This window comes from Camelus bactrianus, chromosome 10 (assembly GCF_048773025.1).
Source record: "Camelus bactrianus isolate YW-2024 breed Bactrian camel chromosome 10, ASM4877302v1, whole genome shotgun sequence".
NCBI classification, from domain to species: Eukaryota; Metazoa; Chordata; class Mammalia; order Artiodactyla; family Camelidae; genus Camelus; species Camelus bactrianus.
Genome location: NC_133548.1, coordinates 47031846 through 47048513, shown reverse-complemented (window position 1 = coordinate 47048513; position 16668 = coordinate 47031846). Strand labels below are relative to the sequence as shown.

General features: G+C 43.0%; 2 protein-coding genes across 9 annotated transcripts in view; one reads left to right on the top strand and one right to left on the bottom strand.

The window, feature by feature from the left end:
* ANAPC15 (anaphase promoting complex subunit 15) overlaps positions 1-16668 on the top strand; it is a 68392-nt gene that overhangs the window by 4343 nt on the left and 47381 nt on the right. For all 3 annotated transcript variants that reach the window (XM_045508795.2, XM_045508794.2, XM_045508792.2), the window contains exon 2: positions 7429-7601. The gene's annotated coding sequence lies outside the window, so the exon portion shown is untranslated. The remainder of the gene's footprint in view (positions 1-7428; positions 7602-16668) is intronic.
* LOC105083288 (folate receptor beta) overlaps positions 1-16668 on the bottom strand; it is a 29957-nt gene that overhangs the window by 2744 nt on the left and 10545 nt on the right. Inside the window, exons 2-7 of one of the 6 annotated variants that reach the window (XM_045508780.2) lie at positions 16488-16556; positions 13856-14013; positions 12407-12595; positions 11542-11677; positions 11294-11394; positions 283-456 (exon numbers count right to left, since the gene is read on the bottom strand). In XM_045508780.2, coding sequence (XP_045364736.2) covers positions 283-456; positions 11294-11394; positions 11542-11677; positions 12407-12595; positions 13856-14005 — 750 coding nt within the window. In that variant the 5' untranslated portion in view covers positions 14006-14013; positions 16488-16556. Of the gene's footprint in view, positions 1-282; positions 457-1295; positions 1471-1600; positions 1756-11293; positions 11395-11541; positions 11678-12406; positions 12596-13855; positions 14014-16487; positions 16557-16668 lie in introns of those variants that run through there. The other 5 variants (XM_045508779.2, XM_045508781.2, XM_010973076.3 and 2 more) reach the window with 5 other exon arrangements.

The following is a 16668-nucleotide window of genomic DNA, read 5'->3' as shown; positions in this document are numbered from 1 at the left end:
GTCACTGTGCTTCTCTGGGCCTCAGTTCCCTTGTTTGTGGCATGTGGAGGAGAACATCATCTACCCACATCACAGGACCCCTGGAATATGGAATCAGGCACAGAAAAATACACAACACCTATTAGGTGTTACAATGAATGATTATTCCAATTACTGCCGACAGGATATCTTTTTCTGAACAGGACACCCCTAGGATCCCCTCAGCCCCTCCCCCACCACCCTGACTCCCTCTTCCTGCCTGAACAAGACCCATCCCCAACCGGAGCCACCCTCCATCCTCACCTGGTCATGCAGCTTGTCCTCAGGGCCTGGCTTTACCTTGTGGTGCTTGGCGTCCATGCAGACATTGAGCAGATCTGTCCTGGCCCGGGCGCTGCACATGGAGGCCATCCAGGCCAGAAACAGCACACGTGGTGTCAATTTCCAGGGCATGTCTTTCTCTTCCTGCAGAGGCAGCTGTGATTAGGGAGACCAAGGCCTGAGGGGAGAAAGCCCCATGCAGAGTGCCCCCTTCACTTCCTGCCTCGGTCTCCCAGACTCCATAGTGAAGGAGGGGATCAGACCCTGTTCCTTCAGTGCTGGGGTCCTGAGGCTCCTTGAGGCTGAAGTAGAGAAGATTGGGAGAACGAGGGGCTCCCTCAGCCCAGGCTTGGAGGGCTCAGAAGGGAATCTGGGAACAGGGGTTGGGCCCTGGAGAAATCTTCCCAAGTGGGAGGAGAGGCCTTATGCCCTCACCTTCTCTCTGGACTTGATCTAAGAAAAGTAGTTAAGTATGAAAAGGGCCAGGGACACAGCACCCTCATCCTGTGTCCAGCAAGTGCTCTGCCTTTACACCCTGGGTCACCCAGTTTCCCGTGCCAGCTCTGAAACACTGTTAACCTGGGGGTGGCAGTGACCTAGCTCTGCTGACTCCCCCGGATCAGCATGAGGATCAGGTGAGGTAACACACAGGATGGTGTTTGGCTAAATGATCCAGAAATGACAAGGGTGGTTTTTAAACAGCTTTGCTTTCTCAGGCTTTTTCCTTCCCTGTTCTCTGAAAGTTGTTTGTTTCCTCTTGCCCTGCATGGTGATGCTGGCCTCCTCAGCTCTTTCTGGGCAAATGCACCAGGTCCCTACCTAATGCTTTAAAAAACAAATGTAGGACCCTAGGACCTGAGAGACAACATAAAAGTCCCCCACATTGGAGCTGCTAATCTGACAAGCACTTAGAGTTGTCGGAGGCCCCCTGGCAAAAGTGACGGTCCCCTTCTCTGTTCATGACTGCCCTCACCTTCCAGCCACCCATTACAGACCTGTTCCTTTAGGCTCCGTCACTGAGGTACATAAGAGCTTATAATGGTGATTTCTTCTCCCTCACCATCCCCACATGCAGTTGATTACCAAGCCCTGGCAAGGGTACCCCTTAAAACCTTTCTGGAGTTTACTTCCTTTGACTTGGTGTTTGGGGTAAGGTCTTCCCTCTTCCAATTTCTTCCCCTTCAAGTCACCTTCCCCACAGGAGCCAGAGTGAGCTTTCTAAAGAAAGCTGTGCCCCTCCCCTATGCGCCAACCCGCCAAGTCTCCCCAGTGCCCTGTCACCCTTCCCTCCTTAGGGCACCTTGCCTGTGCCTTCTTTGCTGCTGGGCACACACACAGCTCTGTCTGGACTGGCCTCTCCGAGCTGGCAATGGCTCCAGGGCCCTGCACTGTCCCCAATGGTCTCTGTCCTCAGCACAGGGCAGACTGACTAAGAGCACTGGTAAGCATAAATATAATTTCCTCTTTCAGCTCTTCTCCTGCTCTTCCTTCTTTCCAGATCCCACCCTCTTCAAGGTTCCTTTAGTCTTTCAAGTGATCCATTCCTGTTTGCATTCGTCTCTTTATATATTAATTTACTCATTCCAGGGTCCACACATTCAACATTCATCTAGATGATTCCTCATCTCCAAAAAGGATCTGAATTTTTGACCCCACATGGTCAAAAATTAGGGTAATACTAACTTGAGAGGAATGAGACCTAATGAGGAAGAATCCAGGCTTTGGGGCCAGGTCATAGGACCCAGTGATAGCTCCACCCCTCCTACAGCCCTGGGAGATATCACTGAATCTCAGCTTCAGTTTGCTCACGAGAAAACTGTGGAGAATTATATATGGAAAAGCCTGGCATATACTGAGTAGGCTTTTTAAAAATCTTTATTTGACTATAGTTGATTTATAATATTGTTTTAGTTTCAAGTTTACAGCTTCAGATTCTCTTCTATTATAGGTTATACAAGATGTTGAATGTAGTTCCCTGTGCTATACAGTAAATCCTTTTTATTTATCTAGTTATATATGGTGGTATATATATATCTGTTAATCCCATACTCCTAATTTATTCCTCCCCCTCCTTTCCCCCTGGTAACCATAAGTTTCTTTTCTACGTCTGTGAATCTGTTTCTGTTTTGTAAATAAGTTGATCTGTATTTTTTTTAGATTCCACATTAAAGTGTTATAATATTTGTCTTTCTCTGCCTGACTTCACTTAGTATGATAATCTCTAGGTCCATCCATATTGCTGCAAATGCCATTATCTCATTCTTTTTTATGGCTAATATTCCCTGTTGTGTGTGTGTATCTCACATTTTCTTTATCCATTCATCTGTTGATGGACATTCAGTTTGCTTGAGTAGGCTTAAATGGCAGCTATCGGATTAGTTTATGAGCAGCCAGGTGGAAACAGGTAGAAGTTGAGGTGCAGAAGACAACAGTCATGGAAAGAAATTGTCTCAAATCTGGTAAATGATAATATCTCATCATCTAGCATTTCTGTAAACATATCTTAGCAATTTTTTAGCCTTTAAAAAATTGTGGTAAAATACACACTCGATAAAATTTACTGTCTTAATGATTTTAAGTGTACAGTTCAGTAATGTTAAGTATATTCGTGTTGCACAACAGATCTCCAGGATATTTTCATCTTGTAGAAATGAAACTGTATTTCCATTAATGACTAACTCCCCATTTCCTCCTGCCCTTCAGTCCCTGGCAACTGCCATTCAACTTTCTGTCTCTATGAATTTGACTACTCTAGATACCTCATATAATTGGGATTATACAACATTTGTCCTTTTGTAACTGGCTTATTTCACTTAGCATAATGTCCTCAAGGTTCATCCATGTGTCAGAATTTCATTCCTTTTTATAGCTGAATAATATTCCATTATATGTATGTACCACATTTTATTTATCCACTCATCTATCCATGGACATCTGGGTTGCTTCTACCTTTTGGCCATTGTGAAGAATGCTACTTTGAACACAAGTGTACAAATACCTCTCTGGGACCCTGCTTTCCATTCTTTTGGGTACATAATCAGAAGTGGAATAGCTGGATCATATGGTAATTCTATTTTTAATTTTTGAGGAACTGTCATACTGTTTTCCATAATGGCTCCACAATTTTACATTCCCACCAACAGTGTAAAAGGATTCCAGTTTCTCTACATCCTTGCCAACACGTTATTTTCTGGTTTTTTTTTAATAGTAGCCATCATAATGTTGGTGGTATGTCATTGTGGTTTTGATTTGCATTTCCCTAATGATTAATGATGTTGAGCATCTTTTCATATGCTTGTTGGTCATTTGTACATCTTCTTTGGAGAAATGTCTATTCAAGTTATTTGCCCATTTTTAAATTGGTTTATACTTTTCTTTGTTGTTGAATTGTAGGAGTTCTTTATATTCTGGATTAACCCCTTATCAGATACATGATTTGCAAATATTTTCTCCCATTCTGTATGTTGCCTTTTCACTTGGTTAATTGTCTTTTGTTGCACAGATGTTTTAAATATTGATATAGTCCAATTTGTCTATTTTTTTCTGTTGTTGTCTTGCTTTTGCTGTCATAGCCAGTAAATCATTGCCTAACATAATGTTATGAAGCTCTTCCCATATGTTTTCTTAAGGAATTTTATAGTTTTACCTCTCACATTTAGGTCTTTAATCCCTTTTGAGTTGATTTTTGTGTATGGTGTAAAATAAGGGCCCAACTTTATTATTTTGCAGGTGAATATCCAGTTGTGTCCCAGCACCATATTTCGGAAAATATGACTATTCTTTCCTCCATTGCATTATCTTGGCATCCTTGAATCTGGACTCTTGGTTATATTCTATTGATCTATATATCTATCCTTATGCTACTACTACACTGTCTTAATTATTATAGCTTTGTAGTGAGTTTTGAGATCAGGAAGTGTGACTCCTCCAATTTTGTACTTTTTTAAGATTGTTTTGGCTATTATGGATCTCTTTCATGTCCATATGGATTTTAAGATCAGGTTGTCAGTTTCTCCAAAAAGCCAGCTGGGATTTTGATAAGCATTGAGTTGACTCTGCAGATCAGTTGGGGAGTATTGTACTCTTAACAATGTTAAGTCTTCTGATTGATGAACATGGAATTTCTTTCCGTTTATTTAGTTTTCGAATTTCTTTCAACAATGTTTTGTAATTTTCGGTCTACAAGTCTTTTACTTCGTTTGTTGGGTTTTTTTTTTTTTCCTATATATTTTATTCTTTTTCAGGCTATTGTGAAGGGGAATTGTATTCTTAAATTCATTTTTGTTTTGTTCATTGCTAGTGTATAGAAATACAATTGTTTTTTGTTTATTGACCTGGTATCCTACAAACTGGCTGAACTCACTTATTAGTAATAATCATGTTTTTGAGGTTTCCTTAGGATTTTCTGTATAGAATGTCATACCTGTGAATAGAAATAGTTTTACTACTTGCTTTCCAATCTGTATAGGTTTTGTTTCTTTTTCTGCACCAGTAGCCCTACCTACACCCTCTGTACCACATTGAATAGACATGATGAGAGTGGCTATCCTTGTCTTATTGCTGATCTTAGAGGGAAAGCCTTTTGCCATTGAATAGAATGTTAGCTGTTAGTTTTTCACAGATGTCCTTTATCACATTAGGGCAATTCCCTCCTATTGCTAGTTTGTTCAGTGTTCTATTTTGTTTTCATAATAAAAGGATTTTGGATTTTGTTAAATGATGTTTCTGCATCAATTGAGATGATCATGTGAAAACTGGATGTTTTAAATAATACAGTGTGGCAAGTCCAGAAATCATCACTCTCCAATGAGAGCTTGTTGTCGCTGTTTATTTATCAGCTTTTGTGGACTAATTCTATAAAGTCTGTTTTCTTTGGCATGTGTGGTCACTGAAGTTTCTGCCTGGTTAGCTTAGTGGTCAGCTAATGATTGGACAGCAACTTCCTTAGATGCCTGGAAGCAGTTAAGTCTCCTACTTTTTGCTAAGGGACTCTGTATGTTGGTTCAGGCAAGCCATCAAATGCTCTAGCAGTTTACTCTGCCTTATTCCTCACTTCCTGCTGAGGAGGGCCTCCAGTCACCAGAGGTGAGAGATTGGGGCCTTCTCAGGTATTTCCTGGATGTACTCACAGTTCTGCAAATGCACATGAACTTCAAGGTCCCCAGGTGGATGTCAGAGCTTTTCAAAGCTCTCTAATGACATCTCATTCCCCAGTATTCCTTTAAAGTTTTGTTTGTTTGTTTGTTTGTGGGGGAGGGAGGTAGTTAGGGGTTATTTTTGGAGGAGGTACTGGGGATTGAACCCAGGACCTTGTGTTTGCTGAGCATGCACTCTACCACTTGAGCTATACCCTCCCCACTCCTTTTAAGTTTTTTGTCCAGTCTTTTGTTTGCCTCAACTGGTGTTTCTGCCTTAGGGAGCTGAGATGTCTAATTTGCTGCTGATTGTTTAGACAAAAACCTAGGAATGGGGTTTCTCACTGTGTGAGCTCTGAATCAGATTAGCCCTGTGAGGAGCTTTTAACAGAGGCTTCCAGATAGATCAAGTAGTGACAGTTCTGTAGGGACAGGGCTTTTGAGGGAGCTCCACACCCACTCTGCCCCCTCTAGTGGCAGCGAGGCCACTGGTTTTCGTAGCTATTGTAGTTGTGAGACTGCTGATTCTGGAGACTACTGTTGGGGAGAGGAAGATGGGAAAAAGCAAGTAAAAATGCCACAGAACTCACTGTTCTACTGTGAGATTCAGCCATTTTCTTGAATAAATTCTCCTTAGAGTTTTAAAAGCTTTGGTTAATTTCCAGACTTCTGGAAAAGTTGGTTTTGACAAGTTTTGCCAGTGTTACTGCTTTTATGGAGGAGTGGATTTTCAGAGGTCCTTACTCTCTCATTCTGGAAGTGCTTCTTCAGATTATTTCTGTTTTAAGTATAAAGCTTTAAATAATATGGGTCACTTGTAAGTGAAATGGTCTTTGAGTATACAGTCTACTGTTAACATGAAGAAATAAAAGTTATTTTTTGTTTACTGTGTGTTTTGCCCTTACAGCAAAGTTTAGGTCCTTATCAACCTGAATGTGAACGTTCACTTCTCAAAAAGCATGTTAATTTTGTGGGCTTTGTGCTGACTCGCATCATGCTCTGGGTCATGCTACAACATAAAACAATAAGTCCTCATTTCTAGAGAAGTTAAAATTCTTAGTGACAAAGTTGTTTAATAAAATATAGTTTTCTTATTAATAACACAGCCAAGACTGAGGCTATTTCCTGATAACACCTTTTTCTTTTCTGTTTCCCTTCTCCAAGATGAGGTCCTAAATTCAGAATAATAAAACTATCAAGGTGTATTTTACACCAAAATCATCTTGTCATGTCCCAGACAGCTGCTAGAATACATAAAATATTTGCTCCCTCACAGCATGGCACTTACAAGTAAAAGAAGGAGACAAGGAAGGATGCTAAAAATAGTTAAGTATAATTGGTATGCTCCATGTTTTAATATCCATCTTATTGGTATTATAAGAGTTGCCCTGTTCATCGTGTTCACAATATGGAGAAAGATGTTGCAGTAAAGAGAGAAACTCATCTTTCCTAGATGATTTTCATACAAGGTAAAGGATTATGACCGTGAATGTTTAGTGACTGTGGACTTTCCTAGATGAGTAAATCACACCCATCTTCACATGCAAGGGTTTGTATGATGACTGTCAACAAATTTATTTCTAAGATGATTTTATTTATTTTTAAATAATCTTTTATTATTGATAGTAATTTTCACGTACATCTTACAAAAGAGACTGTAAGGCCCTCAAGATTTCTAAATACATCCGCTGTCCATATCACCCGCAGAGGCAAATAGAGAGAAAAATAGAATTATCAAAGTTAAGTTTGTTGGGAAGACAAACTCTCCTTGTCTACCTCTCCTTCCTGAGGTTCTAATAATATGTTCTTCTCAAAATAGCCATCAACTGACACTGTGAAATACAGCAGTCCACAGTAAGTTCGTGCTCTGTTGTATTACATCCCAATGAAAACTCTTCTCTCTTTTATTCTGATATTAGAAATTAATAGATTGACCAGATCTTCTTGTCCTACCACCAAAGGGTTTCTATTCTCTCTTTTTGTTTTCCTAAAGATCCTGCCATAATTGACTGACCAGAAAATTAAGACTCATGGATCCGACATCACCATCATAAACTAACACTTGGATGATTCAGCCTATCAAAGCCCTGGGACTTGATACTTCCAGAAAAATTCTAGCCACAAAGCAGAAAACTTCTATGGAGGGAGATGCTAAGCTACAAGCAGGTAACAAGAAATAATTTTTAAAGAATTAGGGAAGTTGATGAAGGTGATATGATGGTGGTTATTGTGTTGGTATTTTTGGTAATTTGCCTCATGTTCTTTTTTGATTAGTCATATGATGCAGCCCTTTTCCTTTCCCCTGGCTGTGGTCTCTAACCCTCAATTTAGTAGACCATACTTATGCCAACTGAAATAGACACTCTCTAAAAAAATTCTTGGTCAATAGGCCACTCTTCTAAACATTCCTATTGGTATTGTCTGCATCTACACCAAGAACTGACTCCCTCCTTAATTGCCACGTTGTTCCAACCAGTCTCTCAGAGTTCATGGTGGAAAAGAGTTTGGCTCAGATGATGGATTTTTATGCAGCCAGTTGCTAAATTCCTTAGAATACATCTCCTCATGGGTACATGCCACAGAAATTCAGAACCATATAAAATTCCCTGTGTGCTACCATTGCAAGGGAGGGTATCCTTTAGGCAATCATTCATTCATTTATTAATTTTGTATTCTTCATTTATTTTAAATATCATAAAATTTACCCATTTAAAGTTTACAGTGATTTTGTGGAGTGGTGCAACCTCACCAGAAATGAATTTTGGAACATTTTTATCCTGCCTCATGCCCGTTTGTAGTTAATCCCTGTTCCCAAATCCAGTCCCAGGCAACCACTAGTCTACTTTCTGTCTCTGTAAATTTGCCTTTTCTGGACCTTTCATACGAATGGACTTTCACTTAGCATAATGTTTCATTTTGCATAATGTTGCTAAGGTTCATCCATGACATAGCAAGTGTCGATAGTTCACTTTTTTTTATTGCTGAATGGGATTCTATTGTGTGGATACAACACATTTTGTCTACCTACCCATCAGTTGATGGACATTTAGGTTATTTTCAGTTTGGAGCTGCTATGAACATTCATGTGCAAGTCTTTATTGTGGATATGTGTTTTCATTTCTCTTGAGTACATGCTTAGAAGTAGAATTGATGGGTTGTGTGACAGTTTTATGTTTGTTGTATGACAGTTTATGTTTTTATGGGCTGTATGACACTTTTTGAGAAACTGCCACAGTTTTCCAAATGACGGTACTATTTTACATTTCCATCAGCAGTATATGAGGGTTCCAGTTTCTCTACATCTTTGCAAACATCTGTTAATGACTGTCTTATTTATTGTAGCCATTCTAGTGGGTATGAAGTGGCATCTCATTGTAGTTTTAATTTGCCTTTTCCTAATGACTAATGAATGATGCTGAGTATTTTTCATGTACCTTCTTTGATGAAATATCTGTTCATTTCTTTTGCCCATTATTTGATTAGTTGTTTGTCTTATTAAGTTATAGGTATTCTTTGTATATTATGGATACAAGCCCTTTATCAGATATGTGTTTTACAAATATTTTCTCCTAGCTATTTCTTGTCTTTTAATTTTCTTAATGATGTCTTTTGAAGTGCAAAAGTTTTGAATTTTGATGATGTCCAGTTCATCGGTTTTTTTCAGTGATAGACTGTGTTTTTGGTCCAAAATACAAAGAAATGATTGGTGGAAGCATTAATCAAAGAAATCTTTGCCTAACACAGGGTCTGGAAGATATTTTCCTGTTTTCTTCTAGTTTAAATTGTTCAGCTGTTACATTTAAGTCTGTGTTCCATTTTGAGTTATTTTTGTTTATGAGTTGAAGGTCTAAATTCATCTTTTTGCATGTGGATAAGCAGTTGTTGAACATATCATCTTTACCTCAATGAATTAGCCTAGCACCTTTGTCAAAAATCAATTAATTATAAGGATTTATTTCTGGACTCTCAATTCTGTTCCATTAATCTATGTCTATCCTTTTGCCAGTACTTCTGCTCTTGGAAATCCTAATTTGGAAATTTATTAGTATACCTTCAAGCTAATGACTCCTCAGAACTTGAGGATGACAGCTACAGAGAGTAGGATTTAGATATTTTTATAAATGGTTCAGAAATAGCAAAATAGGCCTTTGATAAGGTATATTGGATTGAAATGGTACTAATCTTAAATTTCACTAACCCTAATCCATCTGTAAACAAGTCATATTTACAAACAGTGTGACTGGTTCTATAGAGGATATGACACATCGAATGGCCTTGTTGGCGAGAGTGCCTAGGAGGGTGACCAGTGAATTACTGCACTTTTCGTGTAGTTATAGTTCTTTGCCTAGCTTCAAAGAGTTGGTTCTCTTTCTTGCCGGGATCTAACTGAAAAAATTCAGTTTGTAACAATAACCATGCCAGAAATATAACTGAACAAAATAAGGCCTTTGTAGCAGTCTTTGGGTCTGCTGACAAACACCTTGACCCCTCTCTCCTTCCAAACACATGTTAGAATTGTATTTTCCTGGCCTCTTTGACATTAGTCATGGTCATGACTAGATTTAGCCAATGAAATAAATGATGAGTGGAAGTTTTAAGAGCCTGTATGGAATTCACCAAGTTCCCTATTCCTGTCTTGTGAAACTGTATGACCAGATGCAGCCTCTATCAGCCTGGGCCCCTAAGTGACAATCAGAATCCCCCTGACAACCCATATTAAGCACTATAGCTTGAACAAGAAATCAATGTTCATTGTTTTAAGCCACTGAGATATTAGGGGTGTTACTGCGATATAACCTAGCCTATTACAACTCCTACAAATTATGCTTAATGTAGGAACATTGCATAAAAACCTGTCAAATTGTTGTTTTGGGACTTGCTTTAGAGTCTAGGTTCCATGCCTAGCTCTGCCAGACCAGCTCAAGCCCAGCTACTTTGGTCAGGCCTGGGGTCCATTATCCTTTTAAGATACACATATTTATTCATTCTACAAGGGGAGAGAGTTTGTTCCTAAGAGCAAAATTGCCCAGAGGGGATCCCAGCTCTTACGCAAGAAATGGCTTTGACTCTGTTCCTTAATTTATATGCCTGTTTCCACACATGTAAAACGCAGACAACAGTATCTACAGCTTACAGGAATAATGTAAGGCATCTGGGACAGTGCCTAGCAGATAGAGCTTTGTGGGTATTAGCTGTTAGTGGAGTAGGGCTCTTGTGGCCCCCTTCACCTCTTCCCAGCCATTCATCCAGAACATGCTGGACACTCCCATTCCCCTCTCTTCTATGGGAGAGCTGAGCACCGAACAGTTAACCCTGGGAGGCTTGGGTCCAATTCAAATAATAAAATCCTAGGCCTGGCTCTAGATTAGGGCTGTAGTGAAAAAATGAAATTGAGAGCTGTGAATATGTCCTCGGTTAGATGAATAGTTAAGTTATCTGGCAAGTTCACAGCAAGTATCAGAGCTGGGAACTGACCCAGTCTAACTAGCTTTATCAATGGGTACTGGGAAGCAATAGTCACATTTCTATGAACACGCAGGTAATTTACATGACACTTGGGACGTCCGGTTTATTCAAACTGTAGGAGTCCCCACCATGAAACAGGAACTGACCAGCTGGGAGCTGTGGGGCTGAACAGGGCAGGGATGTCCAGATTATCAGAAAATAAAAGGAGCTCAGATCAGCAGCCAGAGCAGCATTAGGGCCAGGCCGAGCTGGAGAGGCCAGACCTCATGGAACCCAGCCCCACTCTTGGCCTTAGCAGCATAGAACCTCGCCACCTCCTCATTGGGGTTGCCACTGGCAGGGTCAAACCACATCTGGATGCAGCGACCACTGCCCCGGCTGTAGTTGCTCACTTTGTAGGAGTGACTCCAGATTTCATTGCACAGATCAGCAGGTGTGGGGAAGTAGAAGTCAAAGCGGTGGCAGACAGCATCCACTGGGCACTGGTTGTACCCTGTGGGGAGGATGGAAGACCTTTAGCCACTGGGTCCAGAACCACCTTTTGCTCTACCTGCCCCACAACCACAAATCTCTATATACCTGTTCCACACCCCCCACCTCCACCTCCAAACCCCTCCCCCTGCCCCGCCCAGGCCCTCACCTGAGCTCCAGTTCCAGCCCTTGTGCCAGTTGGTCTTGCAGGTGTAGGAGGTGCGGCAGTCATTCCACCAGGTCTCACAGTCCTCTTTGCACAGGGGCACATTCAGGATCCGCTCTTTGCGCCAACTCTGGTTCACCTGAGTGGGAGGTGGGGAGGGAGGGCTCCAGTCAGCCAGGGATCTCAGCTGCTCCCTGATGGGGACCAGGGCTGGGGGAGGTGCCTCTACTGTTACTGAACTCAGGTTTGGCTGCACACTGCTCAAAAGCCAATCATTGAGAAGCAAGTGTCAATAGAGTAGAAAGGAAAGTTGCTTTAATCAGAAAAGCTGGTAAACTGGGGAGATGGTGGATTCATGTCCCAAGACCAACTCCAAAGATTCTGCTCAGCCATGACAGTTTTTAAAGGGAAAGAGGGAAAGAACCTCAGTCAATCATCAAGGCGAGAAGCTAGATTCTACATCATTGTCCATTGCATGAGGACTGGCTGACTCTATCTTGCCTATGTGATCTGCCTGCAGGATTGCTAAGAGGGCTGTTGGAGGTAGAGAGCTAGTCATTCTTTAACTACTTAATTCTTCATTCTTACTTCTCTTAATCTAGGAAAAGAATCACTAGATTAGGCAAGGCGTGGTATGTATTCAGGAGAGCCTAATTCAGGAGTTAGGTTAAATTGCCTAGTGATCTCCTTCCTATAATTATACTTTTTTTGTGGTTAGAAGGGAACAGAATTGGGCAAACAGGAAAAAGGCAAAAGAGCTACTTTCATTACCACCCTCAGCAGAATTCCTGAACCATGCCCTCCCTGCAAGGGGCTGGTGGGCCCTGCCCTCTGCTGAGGTTTGTGTTTGTGGGAACAGTGCCCATACCTCCTGGATCCAGGGCCCCAGATTGGGTGAGCATTCGTAGAGACAGGTGTCCTGGATGAAGTGGCGCTTGCAAGAGGGCTCCATCTTGCCACAGTGGTCCCAGTTGAATCTGTACAGGTAGGAAATATCCTTATGGGCTTCCAAGCTGGTGTTGACAGAGCAGCAGGCCTTCTTCCTCCAGGGACTGCACTGGGTGGGGAAGACACAGGGATTAACACCCAGCGCAACCAGAATATGCCCACACGTAACCTCTTCCCTTTTAGTCCTTGATCCCCGACATGAGTCTTCAGGGAAACACTTGCTACTGGGGGACCCTCTTTGGGGAGAGAGGCTCTTCAAGACTGTGGGATCCCAGAAGGAAGCCCTCGCCTGGGAGATGCAATCATCACAACATTCATTAATTCAAATCTTGATTGAGATCCTACTTATTCTAACCCAGGCATTTTTCTAGGAACTGGGAACACACAACCATGAAAACTTATCACTGGCTAATTGCTTTGGAAAAAAATAAAGCAGGAGAAGAATGGGGAATTTCAGTTTTCTAGAACGGTCCGATTAAGCCTCTTTGAAAAGGTGACAAAGACCTGGAGGTGAGGAAGCAGGTTAAATAAACTGCAACCCCAGAACAGTTCTAATTACAGAAACACTCAATACAGTCTTACTGAATGAATGAAAACCCATTGCCTAGAATTGGTATAAAAGCACAATATTAAGGTATGCACTTTAAAAATATATATAGGCTGAAGAGGGTAAAGTCAAGGCTGCTCAAAATGTCCAAGTAATACCACCACTTGTCAGGCTCAGTGATGCAAAACAAGCACAAACGGGACTGTGATACTATCTGCAGATGAGATTAAAAACAAACATATACACATTGAAATGCGTATTCCAAGTGACTTGCCTTTTGGTTTTTTCTTTGCAGTTATGGCATGATACTGACTTTTTAAAAATGTTTAGGTAGGCTCAGGAAATTGAAGGGATTGTGGGAAAGTAATTGTCATAGGGAGGAGACCTCAGGTCCAACAGGGTTGAGAGCCCCAGCATAAACATTTGCCTCACACTCAGCCTCACAGAGAGATACCCTTTCCATGAGCTGTTTGAGGCTGGCAGAAAAGAAGCTGCCATATGCAGTGTGCTTTCTCCTCTCAGATCCCTGGAGGGGTTGGCCCCCATCTAAACTCAGAAATCAAAATCAACCTCCAGGTCGGGTTTCTCCAGGCTCTTCTCTGGACCTGCTTCCTAACTTCAGTAACATGGAAGCCCAGCCACCAAGAAGCTGAGCTCCTGGCATTGTCCTGAGAATACTGGGCACGCAGTATGTGTTAGACAGAGTTGCCTTGACCAGTATAAACCAAAGATCTGCTCAGGTAGCCTCCCTGCCTCCACCAAGGAGAGGGTAGACATTTCCCAAGGCAGCTCTTCCCCGCTGCAGACCACCTTTTGGCTCACCTGCTCATGTAGCTTGTCCTCAGGGCCTGGCTTTTCCTTGTGGTGCTTGGCGTTCATGCAGATATTGAGAAGCTCAGTCCTGGGCCAGGCTGCCCATCCAGCAGCCACCCACACCAAAAGAAGAAGCAGCCATGTTATCATGTGGGCCATGCTTGTCCCTGAAGAAAGAGCTGTGGTCAAAAGCAGCAAAGGAATGCAAGAATGCAGAGGTGGGTCCTCAAGGTGTTAATAAAAGCCTTAGGTGGGAGGAGCCTAGGGTAGGTAGTCCCTACACCAGTCTTCAGGAAGGGTTGGGATCAGATGCCACCTTCTGGGACTTTCCCTGGCTGGGGTCTCTGGCTTCTCTAGGTGGTCATGAGGATCACATGATACACCTAAGGAATGGGGTTTGGGCAAAATGCAGAAATAGCTAGGAGATTGCCATATGTCCACAATCCCTTGTTCAAAATCCTCGGAGGTGGACATTTCAGTTTAAAAGATTTTGTTGACCTGAAAAAAACAAAACCAAACCACACAACATGAGAGCAGTGAGTTGAGTTTGTTCAGTGTCTTATTGAGGACTATAGCCCAAGAAACAGCTCTGAGAAGCTGTTCCGAAGAGGTCATGGGGGAGATCAGTATGTATGCGATTTTGGCCAAGGAAGACATGCAGTCAAGCACACATCTCAGTAGAAGGTTGCTGCTGGTCACAGGGAACAGATATCTTAGTGGTTTTCATGCTTTTCTATATATGAGGAGATGTAAGAATTTGGTTTCACAACATTGTTTCCTGAAAATATCTGTCTGAAGGCCTGTTCTGCCAATTTTCCCAGAGCGCAGACTGCCTGATTCCTGATCTCTGCCCTGAGTTTCTTTCAGTGTGTGTTAAAGATCAGCGACTGCAGTAGCTAATGACTTAATCCTTATAGAACCAAGTGGCCAAGGACATTCTTTAGTTGGCAATTTTATACAAGGTAATACAAAATAAGATAATGAAATTTACAAGCACTCAACAATCAAGCACACAATTTAGGGGGATAGAGTTACATTGGTGGGATAAATAAAAACTATAATAACTTCATATTAATTTTCAGCTCAGATTTTGACACCAAATTACTTTGTGCAAAAGTTTACAACAACATCTTAGTTTTGGACCTCCAGATACAGATCTGTGTTTAAAAAACAAAACAAAGCCCTGCTTCCAGCCTTCTCATTTGGTCTCCCCCAGACACCCGGTGACCTGGGGGATGTCACAGGGCACAAAGACTTGGGGGTGGGCGTGGGCAGCTGAGCAGCCCACCCCTGGGGCCTTGGGAGGCTCCTGAAGCCCTGCTACAGAGCTGGCCTCCCTTTGGCCTTCATAGCACCTCAGTCCTCTGACCTCCAATACTGAGCTTTGGGAGGTGCCTGTTCCCTCATCCCACTGGTCACCAGGTGCCTGGCTCTCCTAAAACGCTCGGCATTTGTTTCCCACAGCTCCTAAAGCTTTTGTGTCCCCTCTGCTCACAAAGTTGCCTCGCCTCCATGTTGCCCTCACCTCCTACAGAACTCCATCATCTTGCCTGGGTCTCCTGGATGGGGCCTGAGCTGGGCGGCCTCCAGGCTGACTGCCCAGGAGGGCTTTGGGAAACCTGGATTTAAATTCCCACCTAGCTCTCTTCCTCCTTCTCCTCCTCATCCCCTCATCCCCTCTCACCCTTCCACAATCCAATATGCTGCCACAGTTTATTCCATTGTTTATTCATTTGCTAATTCATTCATCCCAGGATCTAATCATCTCTCCATTGACCCCATCACTCACTGATCTCCAAGAGCAAATCTGTACCCTTGGAAATGCCCGGTGATTCAGGATTAGACTCCTTTGGGGAAACCAAGTCTAGCAGTTTAGAGCACAGGGGTCCAGATCCCAGCCCTCACAGTCCCCCTCCTGTTTGACCCTGGGGGAAAATAACAAATTGTCTTAAGGCTTGGTTTCCTCACCCGAGGATTAAATAATGTAGGGAGGAAGGCCCCGACAAATGCTAGCCAGCTGGGCATAGATTGAGGAATCAGTTAGGCATGGGTTGAGGGCGTGCCCCAAGTCACACAGCAGGAGTCACCCAAGTCTGACTCAGGACCCTCAAGTCCAGAGCTCCTTCTGCTGGGTCCCCTGAACCTTCGCTGTGCTGAGGCCCTCGGGGGAGTAACTGACACAGAGTGATGGGGGAGTACTGAGGGGCTGAGAAAGCCTTTTTCCCTTGGTCCTGTTGGATCCCACTCAGTCAGCTGGGGAGTTTCTGGCTGTGGCTGCTTTCTAGAGCCAGAGCTCTCTTCCGTTCTGCACCACCTGCATCACCCTGCGAGCCTCTCCCCACCTTCCCAGGCTCAGCTTCAGATCTTGGTCCAGCTCTGACCCCCACCACCAACACCAATCATCACCCTCAAAACACACACACATCCCCTCTCCCCCAGCACCCCACACTTGAAGCACTGTGTCCTGGGCTCTGGTTCAAAGACGGACACTAACTTGCAGTTTAGCCTTGGGTAGGTCCTAGTCTCCACTTCTGGATCCTCAGCCTCCAGGCCCTGGATCCTCCCAGGTCATATCCTTTAACACTTACTGGGAGTGCCCTTAGGGTGTGTTGCCTCTGACAGAGGCTGGAGAGTGGCATACCTGGGAGAGAAGGTGGCTCTCGGTCTGGCTCAGGCTTCTGCTCTGCTCTCCAGTCCACCTTGCCTCACTCTAGGGGACAGAAGGGGTTTAGTGGCCTAGGAGACGAGCAGTGGGAATGTGGCCCAGGAGGGGAGCTTTGGATAGGGCGAAGGCCACCCAGGAGTTAATTACTGCACTTGGC